Below are 17,327 nucleotides of genomic sequence, written 5' to 3'. Positions count from 1 at the left end.
CTAACGCGCAGCAGGGACTGGAGGACACTGGAGGAGCTGTGAGGGCACATGCCAGCTGCAAAGGGCTTTCGGGAAGCCCTGTGTAAAACAGAGAGAAATGCACCCTATGTGTTTTTAGAGTTAAGAACCCTTTGTCTGCTTCCATGAAAGCAGGAAGTAGACACACTGCAGATATATTGCAGGAGTTCTGTATGCTGTAACAAAGAAATGTTTTTCTTGAAAGATTATCATGCTGTTGCGTATCTTTTAGAGCAGAGAGGAAGTTCTGAGTTGAGCTCTGCATTAACCTCCCTGGCGGTAAGCCCGAGCTGAGCTCTGGCTATGCCGCGCAGGGGGAGATCTCAGCCCCTGGTGGGGTGATTTGTGTGCTGTAAATTGCTGTGCGCGCAGCCAGCACTTTGCTAGCCGCGCGCACAGCTTGATCGCCGCCGCTCTGCGGCGATCGGCCGCACGCAGCGGCTGAAGAGGGCCCCCCCCGCCAGAGCCCTGCGCTGCCCGGATCAATGAGTTCCGGGCAGCGCTATGGGCTGGATCGGGTGTGCCGGACGTCGGCTGACGTCCATGACGTCATCCCGATCGTTGCCATGGCGGCAGGAGAAGCCAAACAGGGGAACGCGTTATATACGCGTTCCCCTGTTTGCTATAGATGCCGGCGACGATCGGACTAGAGGGCCACATGCGCCCTCTAGTGGTGTTTCATGTAGCTACCACTCTGGTAGCTTTACATGAAACAAAAAAAAAAAATTTTTTAAAAAAGGATTTTTTCAATTAGGAAAAAAAAAATTAACCGCCAGGGAGGTTAAGGGTGAAATACAGATCTGGCAAACAGCAGGAGGAATGGCAGCGCTTTCAAAACTCGTACCTGAATGATTTTTTTTTTTGCATAGATGTGCAGAGCTCCAATAACTACTGGACTAAAGTACACACAACACTCATTGCAGGCACACGGGGGGGGGGGGGGGGACATAGCTTCAGTGTGGGGTGAACCTATACCTGAATGATTTATCTGCCATGATGTGCAGAGCTCCAGTAACTACTGGACTAAAATACACACCTAGCTTTCACTACAGGCAAAGTGGGGTGTTAGCTTCAGGGATAATATGTGCACAAATTATAACCTAATAGACTTCGCCACGGCGGTGATGTACCCCCTTTGGGAAGACCTAACGCTAATCTAGCGATAAAAACACAATATTTCCAGTGCAGCTAGTCAAACAAATGGGATACACATTTCATAAAACAAACTATGGCCTGGTGCACACCAGAGGAGTTTTTCTGAGCGTTTTGAGTTTTTAAATCTGCTGCTAATGTTATCCTATGTGTCTGTGCACACTGGAGCAATGAGGTTTTGTAAAAAAACCCATAGCATTACATTGGGAAGAGCTTTTGAAACCTCTAAAAGCTCTTCCCAATGTAATGCTATGGTTTTTTTTACAAAACCTCATTGCTCCAGTGTGCACAGACACATAGGATAACATTAGCAGCAGATTTAAAAACTCAAAACGCTTAGAAAAACTCCTCTGGTGTGCATCAGGTTATACAGACTGGTGACAGCGCTCATGGATGCATCTAATTGCAAGCCTACAGAGGCAATGCAGAGCCCCTCTGGAACTAAATACACACCCTGAATGCAAAGCAGATGCAAATTGTGTACTAATTCTAATCTAAAGCTTTTTGAAATGATTTTGAAACTGTGAATGCAGCTGGCCTCTAGTATACTTACATTCAATTCACACAGCAGGAGGAATGGCAGCGCTTTCAAAACTCATACCTGAATGATTTTTTTTGCATAGATGTGCAGAGCTCCAGTAACTACTGGACTACAGTACACACAACACTCATTGCAGGCACAGGGGGGGGGGGGGGGGGGAACACAGCGTCAGTGTGGGGTGAACCTATACCTGAGTGATTTATCTGCAATGATGTGCAGAGCTCCAATAACTACTGGACTAAATTACACACCTAGCTTTCACTCCAGCAAAGGGGGGGTGTTGGCTTCAGTGATAATATGTGCACAAATTATAACCTGATAGACTTTCCCACGGCTGTGACGTACCCCCTTGGGGAAGACCTAACGCTAATCTAAAAATACAGATCTGGTTCGACGTAATTCCTCCAGGTGATCGCTATCATCAGCTGCAAGACCAATATTTTGTTTAAGCGGACCTGAGCTCAGAACTTCCTGTCTGCTCTAAAAGATAAGCAGCAGCATAATAACCTTTAAAGGAAAAAATTTCTTTGTTACAGCTGATACAAATCTTGCAATAAATCTGCAGTGTGTCTACTTCCTGCTTTCATGGAAGCAGGCATAGGGTTAACATCCTGTATTTGCATATTAGCTGTATCTGCCAAGGACTGCTGAGTTTGTGCTGACACAGCTGAGAGATCAAGCTACACTTCTCATAACTTATGCTACTTAAAGAGAGTCTGAAGCGAGAATAGATCTCGCTTCAGACCTCATATATAGCAGGGGCACGTGTGCCCCTGCTAAAACGCCGCTATCCTGCGGCTTAACGGTGGTCCCTGTCCCCCCAAATCCCCTCCGTAATGCGGGGGAGCGCTTCCGCATTGGGGAAGGGCTAACCGCCCCAGCCCTGCCCCATGCGCGTCTGTCAGCGCGTATCTCCGCCTCTCCCCCGCCCCTCTCAGTCTTCTTTCACTGAGAGGGGCGGGGGAGAGGCGGCGATGCGCGTCTGATAGACGCGCTGTGAGGCAGGGCTGCAGCCGTTAGCCCTGCCTCCAGGAAGAGAAAATCAGCGACCAAGTCTGCGACCAAGGTTTGCGGGGGGTGGGTTGGGGGATCAGGGACCCTCGTTCAGCCGCGGGATAGTGGCGTTTTAGCAGAGGCACACATGCCCCTGCTATATATGAGAGCTGAAGCGAGATTTAGTCTCGCTTCAGTGTCTCTTTAATACACAATGAGTTTTTTTAGCAAATTTACTGGTCAATTTTCCGATGGTTTTTCCGATCGATTACCGTTCACTTCTATGAGAAAATCGATCAGAAAAAAAATTAAATCAGATCGGACCTGTTGTAAATGATCTATTGAGCCATCTATCTGCTAAAAAACTCATTGTGTATTCCCAGCATTACAGATAAGGGTTAATTAAACAGGCTTAGGGCCCTTTTCCACTAGGTGCGCTGCGCTGCGTTAATCGCATCGGAATCGCAATAGCACCGCGATTAACATGTAAATCGCGGTGCTCTATTTCCACTGGTGCAATCCGTTTTTTCCAAAATCGCAAGCGCAGTTCTGCAGCGTTCCAAGCGCAATCGCAGCTCCATAGAGTACATAGGAACGCATGAAAAACGTGTGTCAATCGCATGCCAATGCGATTTGCATAACGGTTTCCCTCAAGCACCTGGAAATCAGCCTTTATCTCTCTAAAAACATACAGGGTGTTTTTCTTGAGTCTTGTGCAAGAGTTCAGGTCCACTTTAAGGCTGTTAAAGTGGAGCTGTCAGCCATCCTATCTCAGAGAAAAAACACACATATATATATATACAGGATCTTCTCAAAAAATTAGCATATTGTGATAAAGTTCATTATTTTCTGTAATGTACTGATAAACATTAGACTTTCATATATTTTAGATTGCGCAAAAAAAAGTGGGATCAGCGCATCACCAGGCCGCCTCTGAATGGCCTCTGCTCAGAGATGCGCTGAGCCCCCCCAGAAACTGCAAACGCACCTTGAACCCAAACAGAGGCTCTGCATATACACCAAAGGAAAACTATTAAGTGGGAGCAGCTGACCAGAAATAAATCAATCAAACATAGCAAAGAAATGAACAGCGCTACTTAAAAACAGATGAGTGCTTACCTGCAAAAAAGTGCACACCCCACTCATGGGATTCAAATACACAATGAGCATACACATGACCTGTCTACCACTTGGAGGATGTTAGTTTCACTAACAATTTGCAATTTGTTAGGTACTTGTCCCTCCCACTGTCGAAGAAGTCTTTCCTCCATGGGAGGGGACCTAACACTAACTAAATTCTACCTATGCATATGCATAGCCTGGGCGCGCTACCAGTAAAATTGAGAATTGCGCAAAAAAAAGTGGGATCAGCGCATCACCAGGCCGCCTCTGAATGGCCTCTGCTCAGAGATGCGCTGAGCCCCCCCAGAAACTGCAAACGCACCTTGAACCCAAACAGAGGCTCTGCATATACACCAAAGGAAAACTATTAAGTGGGAGCAGCTGACCAGAAATAAATCAATCAAACATAGCAAAGAAATGAACAGCGCTACTTAAAAACAGATGAGTGCTTACCTGCAAAAAAGTGCACACCCCACTCATGGGATTCAAATACACAATGAGCATACACATGACCTGTCTACCACTTGGAGGATGTTAGTTTCACTAACAATTTGCAATTTGTTAGGTACTTGTCCCTCCCACTGTCGAAGAAGTCTTTCCTCCATGGGAGGGGACCTAACACTAACTAAATTCTACCTATGCATATGCATAGCCTGGGCGCGCTACCAGTAAAATTGAGAATTGCGCAAAAAAAAGTGGGATCAGCGCATCACCAGGCCGCCTCTGAATGGCCTCTGCTCAGAGATGCGCTGAGCCCCCCCAGAAACTGCAAACGCACCTTGAACCCAAACAGAGGCTCTGCATATACACCAAAGGAAAACTATTAAGTGGGAGCAGCTGACCAGAAATAAATCAATCAAACATAGCAAAGAAATGAACAGCGCTACTTAAAAACAGATGAGTGCTTACCTGCAAAAAAGTGCACACCCCACTCATGGGATTCAAATACACAATGAGCATACACATGACCTGTCTACCACTTGGAGGATGTTAGTTTCACTAACAATTTGCAATTTGTTAGGTACTTGTCCCTCCCACTGTCGAAGAAGTCTTTCCTCCATGGGAGGGGACCTAACACTAACTAAATTCTACCTATGCATATGCATAGCCTGGGCGCGCTACCAGTAAAATTGAGAATTGCGCAAAAAAAAGTGGGATCAGCGCATCACCAGGCCGCCTCTGAATGGCCTCTGCTCAGAGATGCGCTGAGCCCCCCCAGAAACTGCAAACGCACCTTGAACCCAAACAGAGGCTCTGCATATACACCAAAGGAAAACTATTAAGTGGGAGCAGCTGACCAGAAATAAATCAATCAAACATAGCAAAGAAATGAACAGCGCTACTTAAAAACAGATGAGTGCTTACCTGCAAAAAAGTGCACACCCCACTCATGGGATTCAAATACACAATGAGCATACACATGACCTGTCTACCACTTGGAGGATGTTAGTTTCACTAACAATTTGCAATTTGTTAGGTACTTGTCCCTCCCACTGTCGAAGAAGTCTTTCCTCCATGGGAGGGGACCTAACACTAACTAAATTCTACCTATGCATATGCATAGCCTGGGCGCGCTACCAGTAAAATTGAGAATTGCGCAAAAAAAAGTGGGATCAGCGCATCACCAGGCCGCCTCTGAATGGCCTCTGCTCAGAGATGCGCTGAGCCCCCCCAGAAACTGCAAACGCACCTTGAACCCAAACAGAGGCTCTGCATATACACCAAAGGAAAACTATTAAGTGGGAGCAGCTGACCAGAAATAAATCAATCAAACATAGCAAAGAAATGAACAGCGCTACTTAAAAACAGATGAGTGCTTACCTGCAAAAAAGTGCACACCCCACTCATGGGATTCAAATACACAATGAGCATACACATGACCTGTCTACCACTTGGAGGATGTTAGTTTCACTAACAATTTGCAATTTGTTAGGTACTTGTCCCTCCCACTGTCGAAGAAGTCTTTCCTCCATGGGAGGGGACCTAACACTAACTAAATTCTACCTATGCATATGCGTAGCCTGGGCGCGCTACCAGTAAAATTGAGAATTGCGCAAAAAAAAGTGGGATCAGCGCATCACCAGGCCGCCTCTGAATGGCCTCTGCTCAGAGATGCGCTGAGCCCCCCCAGAAACTGCAAACGCACCTTGAACCCAAACAGAGGCTCTGCATATACACCAAAGGAAAACTATTAAGTGGGAGCAGCTGACCAGAAATAAATCAATCAAACATAGCAAAGAAATGAACAGCGCTACTTAAAAACAGATGAGTGCTTACCTGCAAAAAAGTGCACACCCCACTCATGGGATTCAAATACACAATGAGCATACACATGACCTGTCTACCACTTGGAGGATGTTAGTTTCACTAACAATTTGCAATTTGTTAGGTACTTGTCCCTCCCACTGTCGAAGAAGTCTTTCCTCCATGGGAGGGGACCTAACACTAACTAAATTCTACCTATGCATATGCATAGCCTGGGCGCGCTACCAGTAAAATTGAGAATTGCGCAAAAAAAAGTGGGATCAGCGCATCACCAGGCCGCCTCTGAATGGCCTCTGCTCAGAGATGCGCTGAGCCCCCCCAGAAACTGCAAACGCACCTTGAACCCAAACAGAGGCTCTGCATATACACCAAAGGAAAACTATTAAGTGGGAGCAGCTGACCAGAAATAAATCAATCAAACATAGCAAAGAAATGAACAGCGCTACTTAAAAACAGATGAGTGCTTACCTGCAAAAAAGTGCACACCCCACTCATGGGATTCAAATACACAATGAGCATACACATGACCTGTCTACCACTTGGAGGATGTTAGTTTCACTAACAATTTGCAATTTGTTAGGTACTTGTCCCTCCCACTGTCGAAGAAGTCTTTCCTCCATGGGAGGGGACCTAACACTAACTAAATTCTACCTATGCATATGCATAGCCTGGGCGCGCTACCAGTAAAATTGAGAATTGCGCAAAAAAAAGTGGGATCAGCGCATCACCAGGCCGCCTCTAACATCCTGAAACTAACATCCTCCAAGTGGTAGACAGGTCATGTGTATGCTCATTGTGTATTTGAATCCCATGAGTGGGGTGTGCACTTTTTTGCAGGTAAGCACTCATCTGTTTTTAAGTAGCGCTGTTCATTTCTTTGCTATATATTTTAGATTCATTACACACAACTGAAGTAGTTCAAGCCTTTTATTGTTTTAATATTGATGATTTTGGCATACAGCTCATGAAAACCCAAATTTCCCATCTCAAAAAATTAGCATATTTCATCCGACCAATAAAAGAAAAGTGTTTTTAAAACAAAAAAAGTCAACCTTCAAATAATTATGTTCAGTTATGCACTCAATACTTGGTCGGGAATCCTTTTGCAGAAATGACTGCTTCAATGCGGCGTGGCATGGAGGCAATCAGCCTGTGGCACTGCTCAGGTGTTATGGAGGCCCAGGATGCTTCGATAGCGGCCTTAAGCTCAACCAGAGTGTTGGGTCTAGCGTCTCTCAACTTTCTCTTCACAATATCCCGCAGATTCTCTATGGGGTTCAGGTCAGGAGAGTTGGCAGGCCAATTAAGCACAGTAATACCATGATCAGTAAACCATTTACCAGTGGTTTTGGCACTGTGAGCAGGTGCCAGGTCGTGCTGAAAAATGAAATCTTCATCTCCATAAAGCTTTTCAGCAGATGGAAGCATGAACCCACTTTTGAACCAGAAACAGCGGCAGAAGCGCCTGACCTGGACTACAGAGAAGCAGCACTGGACTGTTGCTCAGTGGTCCAAAGTACTTTTTTCGGATGAAAGCAACTTTTACATGTCATTCGGAAATCAAGGTGCCAGAGTCTGGAGGAAGACTGGGGAGAGGGAAATGCCAAAATGCCTGAAGTCCAGTGTCAAGTACCCACAGTCAGTGATGGTCTGGGGTGCCATGTCAGCTGCTGGTGTTGGTCCACTGTGTTTTATCAAGGGCAGGGTCAATGCAGCTAGCTATCAGGAGATTTTGGAGCACTTCATGCTTCCATCTGCTGAAAAGCTTTATGGAGATGAAGATTTCATTTTTCAGCACGACCTGGCACCTGCTCTCAGTGCCAAAACCATTGGTAAATGGTTTACTGACCATGGGATTACTGTGCTCAATTGGCCTGCCAACTCTCCTGACCTGAACCCCATAGAGAATCTGTGGGATATTGTGAAGAGAAAGTTGAGAGACGCAAGACCCAACACTCTGGATGAGCTTAAGGCCGCTATCGAAGCATCCTGGGCTTCCATAACACCTGAGCAGTGCCACAGGCTGATTGCCTCCATGCCACGCCACATTGAAGCAGTCATGTCTGCAAAAGGATTCCCGACCAAGTATTGAGTGCATAACTGAACATAATTATTTGAAGGTTGACTTTTTTTGTTTTAAAAACACTTTTCTTTTATTGGTCGGATGAAATATGCTAATTTTTTGAGATAGGAAATTTGGGTTTTCATGAGCTGTATGTCAAAATCATCAATATTAAAACAACAAAAGGCTTGAACTACTTCAGTTGTGTGTATTTGAATCTAAAATATATGAAAGTCTAATGTTTATCAGTACATTACAGAAAATAATGCACTTTATCATAATATGCTAATTTTTTGAGAAGATCCTGTATATAAATACTTGCTCTACTTACATATGTATTGCACTGTCCGCGTTTGAAGCCAATCCTGATGTCATTTCCATCCTAAAGGTGGCCATACACTGGTCGATGTGCCATTAGATCGACCAGCTGACAGATCCCTATCTGATCGAATCTGATCAGATAGGGATCGTATGGCTGCCTTTACTGCAAACAGATTGTGAATCGATTTCAGCCTGAAACCGATCACAATCTGTTCAGCTGCTCCTGCCGCCTGTCCCCCCCCCCCCCCGTATACATTACCTGAGGCTGGCTCCCGGGCATCTTCTCCGCACTGCACCGCACCGCTGTTCTTGCTCCATCCCGGCGCTTCCTGTGTTACTCCGTGACCAGGAAGTTCAAATAGAGCGCCCTCTATTTCAACTTCCTGGTCACCGGAGTGACACAGGAAGTATAAGCGTACACTGGGACATGCGGAAATGCGGTGCAGCGAGGAGAAGAGGACCCCGGAGCCAGCTTCAGGTAATGTATACATGCTCGGATCGGGCCCGAATCGTACGCCGCAAGCGACGCGCTCCTACCGCCGGGCGATCGAGGGTAATTTCCCGCACGGCGCGATCGACGGTCCGATCCGATTTCGGGAGGGAATCGGATCGGCGGGTGCGTTTAGCGCAAGCGATTGGCAGCAGATCCGATCCCAGGATCGGATCTGCTGTCGAAACGGCCGTGAATCGAGCCAGTGTATGGCCTGCTTTACTCTCCTCTGCTTGATTGTGTATGCATTGCCCGCCCTTCACTATAGAAGGTGCATTGTCTCAGCATGATAAATATTGGCCAATCAGAGAGGAACAGAGGTGTGGGAGGGGAAAACAGGAGGGAAAGAGGCTTCAGCCAATCAGGCTGCATTAGTTATGTCTGAGGGGAAGTAGGGAAGCAAAAAAGGACAACCCAGCATGCTCTGCAACTTCCTTTTTGTGTACCAAATTTTGTGTGTACCAAATAAGAGTCAGGTAAACTGGGGGATTGATCATTTATCAACAAGAAAAGTAAGCGTGATTTTAACTTTTGGATTGCCTGGTTAGCCTCCTTACCAGATAAAAATAAATAATTGATTTTTGATTTTATGCCCGACTGTTACACTTTAAGCACCTCTACCCTGATCTTTGACACCCCTTACCCCCCATATGGTAGTGTTTCCATATCAACCCTCCCCCCAGACTGACTAGAAAGAAGACTTGAATGTGTTGGTCCGCTGCATCATGGGAACCTCTTTTGCATTGTGACTTGTTTTGTGCTTCAGATTCAGTCATTCAAGAAATCGCAGGCCTTTGTGAATGCCTTTCTGAGGCGCTCTATGCCAGACCTGCGTAAAACGACCCCGGAGGAATGCCTGGAGAGGAAAGCCGTGGTGCTGGGGCGCATTCGCAAGAAGAAGCAGCGGAAACGCAGCAAGTCAAAAGGGCTGACCGCTAAGGAGCGGCGCGACATGAAGCTGTTCGAGATCAAGCCTGAGCAGCAAAAGTGAGATTGTCCTCCTCTGTGCATTGTTGGGTCCCTGATATGGATTCTTGTACACCATGGGGGGGGGGGGGGGGGGGCAGTGTTCCCCTGGGGATTGCTATTCTGACCTGGTCATCCAGTCCACCCACATAAGTTATAAAGAGTTTGCTATGGTAACAGGGTTCTGCCGCAGGCACGTTATCACAGCTGGTGACCGGCAATACAGGACATCAGAGAGAGATATGGGGCAGCTTCCAGGTAAGTCTTAGGGCTTGTGTTTCGAAAACGCCAGCGATTTTTACCAGCGTTTTGCAGGACTGATTTTTCACGCAGAAAAATACTGAATACTGCTGCTATTTTTCCGCGATCGCGTTTAGCGCTTCTATAGCACTGAAACGCGATCGCCAGGAAATCACCTGAAAATGGTGCAGGCGACGAGTTTCGCGTTTTTCCGCGTTTTCCGCGGCTATAAGCGCAAATCGCCCAAGTACGAACGGGCCCATAGGTTTTTTTTTTACACGAGCGCTTTTAAAAAGCGCTAGCGTTTGAGCGTTTTTGCCAAAGTTGCGACAAAACGCTGAAGTATGAATGGGCCCTTCCAGTTTGCTGGTGTAGCCAGGTTCTGCGGCAGGGATGTAATCACAGCTGGTACCTGGCTGTACACGGCTCCCAGAGAGGGATACGGGGCAGACTCCAGGTAAGTCTTACAAGTTATACATGTTTTGGAGGTGCCCACAAGTATAATTGTTAATAAGAATGAGACTTAAAGTACACCAGAGGTGAAAATAAACTAATGAAATAAACAATTGTATCTCTACTGCTTCTCATAAAAATGACCTTTTAAGATATTCCACAGTTTTATTTTCTATTTAAATCTATTTTTGACATTTTTACTGTTATATTGTTTTTGCTTAATGACACATTCATTGAAGTATGGCAGAGCTAAAATCTATGAACTATTGACCCTTTTTATCTCTTTCCTGCTCTCAGAAGCCATTTTCTGCTAGGAAAGTGTCATATAGTTGTAATTTTTTATCAGTGAGGGTCACACTGTAGTCTGACCCTGTCCTGATTCAGACAGGAACTGACATTTACATACCTGATGTTTAATTCTTTCAGGCAGAGAAAGGGGAAAAAAAAGGAACATAGCCCAGTTATTTGTACTACGTACATACACGTCTCATTCACCTCGGGTATCCTTTAATCTATTGGGGACCGGCTGACTAACCCCCCTTAAAGACCAGGGGAGGAGGGTGCGTTTGGGGGGGTCAGGCAGTCAGATCCCCACTTTTGGTACCTGGGCACTGTGCCCCCCCCCCCCCTGTAGCCAGATGTCCCCCCTGTAGCCAGCAGCCTTTACTCACCTTCCAGGCTCCAGCGATGAGCTGCAGTGGACCCCTCTGTTACGGCCAGCATCCCTGCTCGTACTGCCGCTCACTTCCGGGTCGTGGGTTGATGACATCACTGATGTTAGAGCGAGCGGGGATGCCGGCCATAGTGGAGGGGAGCGCCAATCGCCGTGGGAACAGCAGGAAGGTCAGTGGATCCTCCTCTTTCTCCCCCACCGCCGCATCAGTAACAGGGATCACTACGATACGCCGGCGATCATAGTGATCACGTGATCCGAAGCCATACACGATGTTCCTGATCACTGAGGGGAGATGTCAACTGTCATATGACAGTTTAATCTCCCCTCTCGGGTGCGCACGATCGCGTCGGGAGCGTAAACGGTGGGTGGCGTAAATCCTACGCCACATCAGAGTTAGGTGGCCACAAGGGTGGCGTAGGATTTACGCCAGTGTTACCCAAAAGCTTAAAGGATACCTTAGTGCAAAAAACAATTTAAATACTCCCCCTGTTCTCCTCCACCCTCCTTCTTTACCACATATTGATCCCTAGAACTTACTTCCTGGTCGGGGTGGTCATGGCTGACTGCGCAGAGGCTGCCCGGCAGATGTGCGTCCTTGATCACGCGGCAGGAGCGCTCTGCCCAGGCACTCTTTGTAGTTGTGAACGGGGGAGCGGTGGGCATGAGGAGAGCCCACCACACATGCCTGCTCCCCCCGTTAAATAGTTTTTTTTGCATTAGGGTATCCTTTAAAGGGACTCCGAGCAGTGCAGAAACTATGGAAAGATGCATATCATTTTAAAGCTCTCTTTCTCCTCTTTCCAATGATATATAAACCGCTGCCCTACGCCTTTTAGTTTTTGCTATTTTCGCAATGGAAATTGCCGTGGCCGCGAATTCGATTGCGAAAATAGAGAAAACTAAAAGGCGTAGGGCGGCGGTTTATATATCATTGAAAAGAGGAGAAAGAGAACTTTAGGTGTCGTCAGAAAAAGGAGAAAGAGAGCTTTAAAATGATATCCATCTTTCCATAGTTACATTGTATTACACAGGGTGACTTTTTCCTAAAGTCAGCAGCTCCATTCTGCTGAAAAAGTCGCCCTGTGTAATACAATGTAACTATGGAAAGATGGATATCATTTTAAAGCTCTTTCTCCTCTTTCTGACAACACCTAAATCGTCGCCCTACGCCTTTTAGTTTTCTCTATTTTCGCGATCGAAATCGCGTCTGCGGCCATTTCAATCGCGAAAATAGCGAAAACTAAAAGGCGTAGGGCGGCAGTTTGTATATCATTGGAAAGAGGAGAAAGAGAGCTTTAAAATGATATGCATCTTTCCGTAGTTTCTGCACTGCTCGGAGTCCCTTTAAAGCAAACCTGAATGGAAAATAAACGTATGAGATAATTAATTGTATGTGTAGTACAGCTAAAACATACTGTAGAACAGGGGTCTCAAACTCTATTTACCTGGGGGCCGCAGGAGTCAAAGTCAGGATGAGGCTGGGCCGCATAAGGGAGTTCACAAAAAAAAGTCCTCTAATGTCATTATTAACAGTTTTAATTATTTCTTCTGAACATGAAGTGTCCTACCTTATAGTTCGCTTCAGTGCTCCCATTACAAGTAATCCGCCGTGTCCCCGCCGCAAAACGAGGGCTGCAGAGCCCCCAAATCCCCTGGGGGGCAATCCGCCGGCATTTCCTGGAAGGGGCAGAGCTTTCAGCTTCAGCTCTGCCCCTCCTGACGTCAATCGCGGCGGATCGCCGCCTCTGCCCGCCCCTCTCACTCTTCCTTCACAGAGAGGGGCGGGGAGAGGCGGCGATCCATGCGGCGATTGACGTCAGGAGAGGCAGAGCTGGAATCCGTGCGGCGATTGACGTCAGGAGGGGCAGAGCTACAGCTGCCAGCTCTGCCCCTCAGCGCAGTCGTGGATGTTTGCCCAAGGGATTTGCGGGCACTGCAGCCCTCGTTTAGCGGCGGGGATGCGGCGGATTACTTGGGAGCACTGAAGTGAACTATAAGGTAAAATAGTTCGCTTCCGTGTCTCTTTTGCTTTTGCCGGCGAGGGCCACAAAATATTGTACCGAGGTCCGCAAATGGCCCGCGGGCCGCGAGTTTGAGACCCCTGCTGTAGAACATTAGTAGAAAAGAGTCTCATATTGTTTTCCAGTACAGGAAGAGTTAAAAAGCTTCAGTTGTTTTCTATGCAAATAAGAGCTTCTCTGAGCTCTTCAACCAACTTGGGTCCCAGTACAGTCCTGTGTTCTGAAGCACATAAACAGCTAAGAAACAGTGAGAGGCCCAGTGCACACCAAAAACCTCTAGCAGATCTGCAAAACGCTACAGGTTTTTGAAGCAGATTTCAGAGCCATTCTAGGCCTGTTTTCTAAACATGCCTAACGTTTTCTGGAGCGTTTTTGTGTAGCAGATGTTATATATTGTTACAGTGAAAACTGTTACTAAACAGCTTCTGTAACAAAAACGCCTGGAAAACTGCTCCGATGTAGTGTTTTTAAGAGCGGTTTTCCACTTTCCTATACTTTAACATTGAGGCAGAAACGCCTCAGAAATTTAAAAAATGCTGCAGCCCCCGAGTTTGCGTTAGTGGAAAAAATGAACCGCTCTGGTGTGCACCAGCCCATTCACTTTCATTAGCCAAGCAGTTTCCCCTGCAAGCGGTTTAAAAAAATGCTTCAGAACCGCTCTGGTGTGCACCAGCCCAGAGACAGCTTGAGATAAGGGAAACCACAGGGACACCGAGAGCCCAATATAGTGTAGGATGTATTTGATCAGGGAAAGGGAGGTATATAGGGTAAGTAAGATATACTGTATATACTCGCATATAAGGCTAATTTTTCAGTCTCTCATATCTATAATGCCATTTAGTGGCATCTTAAGACACAGCTGTATCATCCTTGGGGCACATCTGGCTATGGGGAGGGGGGCTGACTTGCACTGGGGGCAAATTTGGCTACTGTGTGTGGGGAGGGACTATACTGGGGAGAGGGATTATATTGCGAGTCAATCACTTTTTCCTGATTTGTGAGGAAAAAGTGGGTACCTCAGCTTATATGCGGGTCTGTTTATATGCGAGTATATACGATACTCACAAACCAGGGTTACCTCGTAATTGACCACTGTGACAGCAAGTGGGGAGAACAAGCCTGTCCCCACTCAGGAATAAGAAGTCGCTCTCTGTAGATAGGAAGAAAGAAGGAGCTTTCTGCCCTTCCACCACGAGTGGACTAGTATATGATGCAGGAGAACAGAGGTGCCACCAGGATAAAACAATTATAAAAAGTTTAAAACATGGACATGGTAGAGGTGGACTCTTGACCACTCCAAAGGACACGACAATAGGCACGTTTTAACATGTAACACAAAAATGTATTTATACACTCCTCAGTATTGCAACGTGTTTCGCAGGAGTGACCCCGCTTCCTCAGGCAGTTCAGACAGGAGTATATATAGCTGTGGGTCAGAGATAGCCTAGTTTTAGACACAGCATATGCCATATAAGTAAATCAGCAATCAGGTGTTGTTAATCGTCAGAAGATATATATATCCATAGCAATTAAGAGCCATCATAAGTATATAGTATTGCACCAAGGTAGCAGAACATTGCTTACGTGAGATCAGTGAATTAATGTACATAGAAAAAAAATATATAATAGTAAAAAATAGAAATTAAAAATTAGTATAAGATGTTGGTGGGATAGGGGTGTGTGTGGTATGGTTCAGATTAGGTCAAAGCATTATGGAGCTGTCACAGCGTTGATGGGGGTATTATAGCATAGGGGGCGGCGCCCCGGGAGGGGACCAAGGGACGAGGATGATTGAAAGGTATAGGCATTAACCAGTATTAGTGGAATGAGGGGAGGTGGATGTATGATAGAAATAGGTATTAGGAGAGAGCAAAAAGACAGTGGGTGGTGAATGGTAGAAACATAAGCATTATGCTGGAGCAGAGGAAAATGACAGTAGTACAGTTGTTTCATAGATGCATAGGGAGAGTGGCAATTATGTCTGTAAAACATTAAGTTACACTTACTGATTGCTGCGTAATATGTTGGCGCTTTATAAAATGGTGAAAAGATTAGTTATTTGCCAAGAATTAAGTTCTGAAGGGGAGTAGCGATGTGGGAGGAGTATTAGTAATGTATAAACTGACCATTTGTACGTGTATAAACTATTACAATGCTATGACGCTGTGCTGTATGCGCAGGCGCAGTGAATATGTGGATGGCTGTGGTGCCCTGTGTATAACAGAATGCACATGCACAATGCTGTTTCTAGGTTATCGGCGGGCATTACGGGTTAGGTAAAGATGCAGCGGGGAGTTGCACAAAAAGTTGCAGATTATGTTCTGCCTAGCTTGTATACTGTCCTCCATCTCCCCCCCCCTTACTCCTTTCCCCCTTTAACCTCCCAATTATACCCACTGCACCTTTACCTAAACCGTAATGCCCACCGATAACCTAGAAACAGTATTGCACATGTGCATTCTGTAGTATTCTCATAGTATTCAATATCTGCTGACCTTCATACTACACGGAGAAGGTAAAATTGGGCAGTGATTGGCCAATCATAATTGAAAGTGTGTACCAGGTTTTAGACTTTGCCCTGTGCTTGTTTGATTCTCTGTTTGCTGAAACGTATGTCGGTCTGCTTGCTTCCAGGTACAGCATGTTTCTGCCCCTCCATGATCTGTGGAAGCAGTATATCCGAGACTTGTGTAACGGGCTGAGACCAGACACGTGAGTATATCACTCCTACTCGGCAATTAAGCATGCTTTCTATTGATGGAATTGCCCATACCTGCCATAGTTCTATATATTTTCGTGCAAAACTACATCTGCTTCATGATAGGGGTGAGAAAATTGAAAATTTAAAGGACAACTGAAGTGAGAGGGATATGGAGTCTGACATATTTATTTTCTTTTAAACAATACCAGTTGCCTGGCATTCTGCTGATCTTTCATATATCAGTAGTGTCTGAATCACACACCTGTAACAAGCATGCCACAAATCCAGTCACACTTCAGCCAATCATCTGATCTGCATCCTTGTTCAGGGTCTATGACTAAAGGCTCATACACACATCAGACCATAGTCTTTGGAAAATGAAAGATCACAGACCAATTTTACCCCCTTCATGTAGTATGAGAGCCATACCTACACAGTCTATTCTATGGAGCTGAATTCCCCATCAGACAGAAATCTTTGCAAGATGCTGCACACAAAGATGCTGTAGACATTCAAAAGATTAGTATCTGCAAAAGATCCGTTCCTGCAAAAGATCCATTCCTGCAAAATGCATTCATAATCTATGATATCTGCAGATCTCATACACACCTTGTTTAACAGACATTCATCTGCAGATCAGATCCACCAGGATGGATTTTCAGATCTGCAGATGATTGTCTGATCTGCAGATGAATGTCAGTTAACCTCCCTGGCGGTAAGCGCGTGCTGAGCACGGGCTATGCCACCGGGAGGCACCGCTCAGCCCCCGCTGGGCCGATTTGCATAATTTTTTTTTTGCTGCATGCAGCTAGCACTTTGCTAGCTGCGTGCAGTGCCCGATCGCCGCCGATCCGCCGCTATACGCGTCGCCGCAGCCGCCCCCCCCCCCCAGACCCCGTGCGCTGCCTGGCCAATCAGTGCCAGGCAGCGCCGTGGGGTGGATCGGAGTCCCCTTTGACGTCACGACGTCGGTGACGTCATCCCGCCCCGTCGCCATGGCGACAGGGGAAGCCCTCCAAGAGATCCCGTTCTTTGAACGGGATCTCTTGATCTCCGATCGCCGGCGGCGATCGGAGGGGCTGGGGGGATGCCGCTGAGCAGCGGCTATCATGTAGCGAGACCTCGTCTCGCTACATGAAAAAAAAAAAAAAAATTAAAAACGTATTTGCTGCCCCCTGGCGGATTTTGACAAACCGCCAGGAGGGTTAAACAAGGTGTGTATGATGATCTGCAGATCTCATAGACTATGAATGCAATTTGCAGGAACGGATCTTTGGCAGGAACAGATCTTTTGCAGATACTGATC

The 17,327-nt window shown here is 46.3% G+C and overlaps 1 protein-coding gene across 1 annotated transcript in view; it reads left to right on the top strand.

Annotated features, from left to right (window-relative positions):
* Positions 1-17,327, top strand: part of POP4 (POP4 homolog, ribonuclease P/MRP subunit) — a 47,251-nt gene that overhangs the window by 16,615 nt on the left and 13,309 nt on the right. Inside the window, exons 3-4 of the mRNA XM_068261794.1 lie at positions 9,731-9,951; positions 15,955-16,032. Of these exons, the coding sequence (XP_068117895.1) occupies positions 9,731-9,951; positions 15,955-16,032 (299 nt within the window). The remainder of the gene's footprint in view (positions 1-9,730; positions 9,952-15,954; positions 16,033-17,327) is intronic.

This window comes from Hyperolius riggenbachi, chromosome 11 (assembly GCF_040937935.1).
Source record: "Hyperolius riggenbachi isolate aHypRig1 chromosome 11, aHypRig1.pri, whole genome shotgun sequence".
NCBI lineage: Eukaryota > Metazoa > Chordata > Amphibia > Anura > Hyperoliidae > Hyperolius > Hyperolius riggenbachi.
The sequence above is the reverse complement of the archived record's forward strand: the minus strand, read 5'-3'. Positions and strand labels throughout refer to the sequence as shown.